The 3,899-nt window shown below is 33.6% G+C and overlaps 1 protein-coding gene across 1 annotated transcript; it reads right to left on the bottom strand.

The window, feature by feature from the left end:
* LOC118181157 (heat shock protein 70 A1-like) lies at positions 1 to 2,501 on the bottom strand. Its single transcript, XM_035350231.2, has one exon. It carries the CDS (start codon positions 2,230 to 2,232, stop codon positions 328 to 330), a length of 1,905 nt encoding a protein of 634 aa, XP_035206122.1. The 5' UTR covers positions 2,233 to 2,501; the 3' UTR covers positions 1 to 327.
* Positions 2,502 to 3,899: the final 1,398 nt, after the last annotated feature.

Genomic DNA, 3,899 nt, shown 5'->3' with positions numbered 1-3,899 from the left:
TTAACTTTATTTGAAATAACAAGCAAAACCAAATATATCACAGTTCTTTCATTCAAAAATTTAACATGAATATAAATAATTTTTTTAAACATTATTTGAAATAGCAAGCAAAACCAAATATATCACAGTTCTTTCATTAAAAAATTTAACATGAATATAAATAATCTCTTTTTACATAATTTCAACAAATGAACAGTAAATTTTTGTAAAACAGCTACTTATATTACAAACAATTTAATACCAAATATATGTTTAGTTCTTTTATGTTCACTTAGTAAATATAAACATATTTAGCTAACCCGTATTTTAAAGTCTTAAATTTCTTACCTAATCGACTTCTTCGACTGTTGGGCCTGAATTAGGAACATTACCAGTATTACCAGCTGCCCCTTGATGTATTTTGGTCATCAGGGGAGATAATTCCCGTTGCGCTTCTTGCAATTTATGGTCAAGTTCATCCTTATCGGCTAATGTATTTAAATCTAACCACTGTATTATACCTTCACAATATTCTTTGACTTTTGCTTTATCCGATGCACTTAATCTTCCTTCTGGAGCTGATTCTGCAGCTTGCTTTACTGAGTAAATATAAGATTCCAAGGTATTTCTTGCAGCAACTTTTTCCTTCTGAGCTTTATCTTCTTTCTCGTATTCCTTAGCTTCTGCCAACATCCTTTCGATTTCATCTTTAGAAAGCCTGCCTTTATCATTAGTAATTGTAATACTTCTTACATTGCCAGAGCTCTTGTCCATAGCTGACACCTGAAGAATTCCATTGGCATCTAAGTTAAATGTTACTTCAATCTGCGGAACTCCTCTTGGTGCTGGAGGAATGCCTGTCAACTGGAATCGTCCTAGAAGATGATTGTCTTTCGTCATAGCACGTTCACCTTCATACACTTGTATATCCACACCTGGTTGATTGTCTGAATATGTAGTAAATATCTGTGAGGTTTTGCATGGAATACGCGAGTTTCTTTCAATGATTTTTGACATTACTCCTCCTGCAGTCTCTATGCCCAATGACAATGGAGTCACATCAACTAAAAGGACATCTTTGATGTTATCACTTTTATCTCCACTGAGGACAGCTGCTTGTACTGCTGCACCATATGCAACTGCTTCATCTGGATTAATTGACATGCAAAGCTCTTTTCCATTGAAAAAGTCTTTCAGCAGTTTTTGGATTTTAGGAATACGTGTAGAACCACCAACAAGGACCACTTCATTAATAGCACCCTTATCAAGTTTAGCATCTTTCAAGGCTTTCTCAACTGGCTCTAACGTGCTCCGGAAGAGATCTATACACAGTTCTTCAAATCTAGCTCGAGATATTTTAGAATAGAAATCAATTCCTTCAAACAAAGCATCTATTTCGATGCTGGCTTCGGTACTGCTTGAAAGTGTTCTCTTGGCACGTTCACAAGCTGTTCTTAGTCTTCGGAGAGCTCTTGGACTAGATCTTAAATCTTTCTTAAACTTTCGCTTGAATTCCTCAACAAAATGAGCTACCATTCTATTATCGAAATCTTCACCTCCTAAATGTGTGTCACCTGATGTAGCTTTTACTTCAAAAAGAGAGCCTTCATCTATACACAGTACAGAAACATCAAAAGTTCCACCACCAAGATCAAAAATTAAAATATTTTTCTCACCTTTCAAATTTTTGTCCAAGCCATACGCTAAAGCAGCTGCAGTTGGCTCATTAATTATTCTAATTACGTTCAGACCAGCTATTTTTCCTGCATCTTTAGTGGCTTGTCTTTGGGAGTCATTGAAATAAGCTGGAACAGTTATCACAGCATCCTTCACTTTCTGTCCTAGATACATTTCTGCAGTTTCTTTCATCTTGGTGAGAACCATGGCACTTATCTCCTCAGGGTTGAAGACTTTTTGTTCTCCTTTAAACTCCACGATTATCTTCGGTTTGCTTCCTTCTTCAATAACTTTGAAAGGCCAATTCTTCAGATCAGCTTGGATTTTCGGATCGTTGAATTTCCGGCCAATCAACCTCTTGGCATCGAAAACAGTATTTTCAGGATTCAAGGCAACTTGTGCTTTTGCTGGATCTCCTATAAGTCTCTCAGTGTCTGTGAAAGCCACATAACTAGGCGTTGTTCTATTCCCTTGATCATTAGCGATAATTTCCACGTGTCCGTGTTGAAAAACACCAACACATGAATAGGTCGTTCCCAAGTCAATTCCAATCGCCGGAACTACACCACCAGGCATCGTATTCACAGCTTATAATCGACAACGCAGAAAATATAAGACGTGTGAACAAATACAGCGTTTGACAACTGTCGCACGTTTCACTTGCAACACTGTTTACAAACAATCGATGACGTGACCTTGATTTCAGAGGTATTTATAACTTCACAGAAAGTTCCGGAAGCTTCGGGATTATTTTCTAATGACGTTATGGGTGCGTGCTGCCATCTGTGTGTCGCAATCGATGCATCTAAACATTTATGGAACAGACGTTTTACATCTAGAACATTCTCGTGTTTCATATTCAAATTTTAAAAGTTTTATGCTGCCAACTTTCAGACTCAAAACACATTAAAATAATATATTTTTTTTCAATTCAAATAAATATATTTGCTTAAATAATAAAAAAACGCCAATTTTTGTTAACAATCGTAACAATATTCCATTATTTTTTCTAAAAAATGCTGGAGGAAAAAGCAAGTGCTGCCCTGTCGTGAAGTTTCGGCAAATTTCTCGAAATTGTTTGAATTTATTTTTCTGTTACAAAAAGACTTCAGAATTTAATGCTTTTTATTTTGCTTTGTCTTTAACAGTGCTTATCCGCCAAAGTTAGTGGAGTTTTTTGTTTGACTTCTAAGAAAAAATATGCATTTTTTAATAATAGTATCTTACAAAACTCGATGCTTTTCATAAAAATATCTCAGTTAAATTATTACAGCACCAAAAATTAATGTTTCCGCGTCTAATATTTTAATCTTATAGCTATAACAGGCTTTTACATGCATTTCATAAAAAATAACAGAGTTTAATATAAATATCAATTGTATATAAGAGTAAGAAAATGAGCTGTTGAAAAGAAAGGAACACTTGTTCTTTTATCAAAAAAAATTTTAAATATGTTTCCTCTTACCACCATCCAATAGTTTATTGAATAGAAGTTCTGTTTTACATGTTTCCTTAGCATGGATTCAACTTGATGGTTAAATTATTTTTGGTCTAGTAATTTTACTTTGTTCTTCTTGTATCACTAATTTCAAATGTTTTGTAGAATTATTTTGCTGTGGAATTTTATGTTTTATTTCTTTCCAAAATATTTTAGTAAGGTCTGAACTTAAACATTTTAGTACGGTCTGAACCTAGATAAGTTTTGATTATTTCTAAAGTAATTAAAGAGTAACTAAAATTCATACATTCATATCAGAATACGTGGTCATTTTCTTGAAACAAATTCTATAAATCAAATTTTGTTCTGATAATTTTAAAAGACAAGTATTTTTAATCAGAAGCAATCAAATGGAAAATAAACAAGGGAATGTAATTTTTTTTTTTTTTAAATGGCAAGAAAAGTAACTTTTATTGGCTTAGATTTGAATACAACTGATAAAACTGCATCGATTTCAAGAACGATCAAACAGAAGTCCCTCTTCTCCAAAAGAAAAAAAAAAAAAAAATAATAAATAAATAAAAATAAATAAAGAAAGAAAAAGAAGAAGGAATGAAAGGAAAATACCAGTAAATTTGCTATTGATCTGTTACACTATCAGAATCCCACCAGTGAAGAATGGTTACAAAGCTTTGAATACTGGTAGTTTAACCTGGATTAGAATCCCAATGAAACGGGCTGGCTGCAAGGGGGCGTTGCGCGGTTTTCCCCATGTGTAACATTAGTGGAAGACATTTCTCTTAGC

Source organism: Stegodyphus dumicola, chromosome 4 (genome assembly GCF_044657685.1).
Source record: "Stegodyphus dumicola isolate Sdum_Otavi_A_Nest chromosome 4, ASM4465768v1".
NCBI lineage: Eukaryota > Metazoa > Arthropoda > Arachnida > Araneae > Eresidae > Stegodyphus > Stegodyphus dumicola.
The sequence above is the reverse complement of the archived record's forward strand: the minus strand, read 5'-3'. Positions and strand labels throughout refer to the sequence as shown.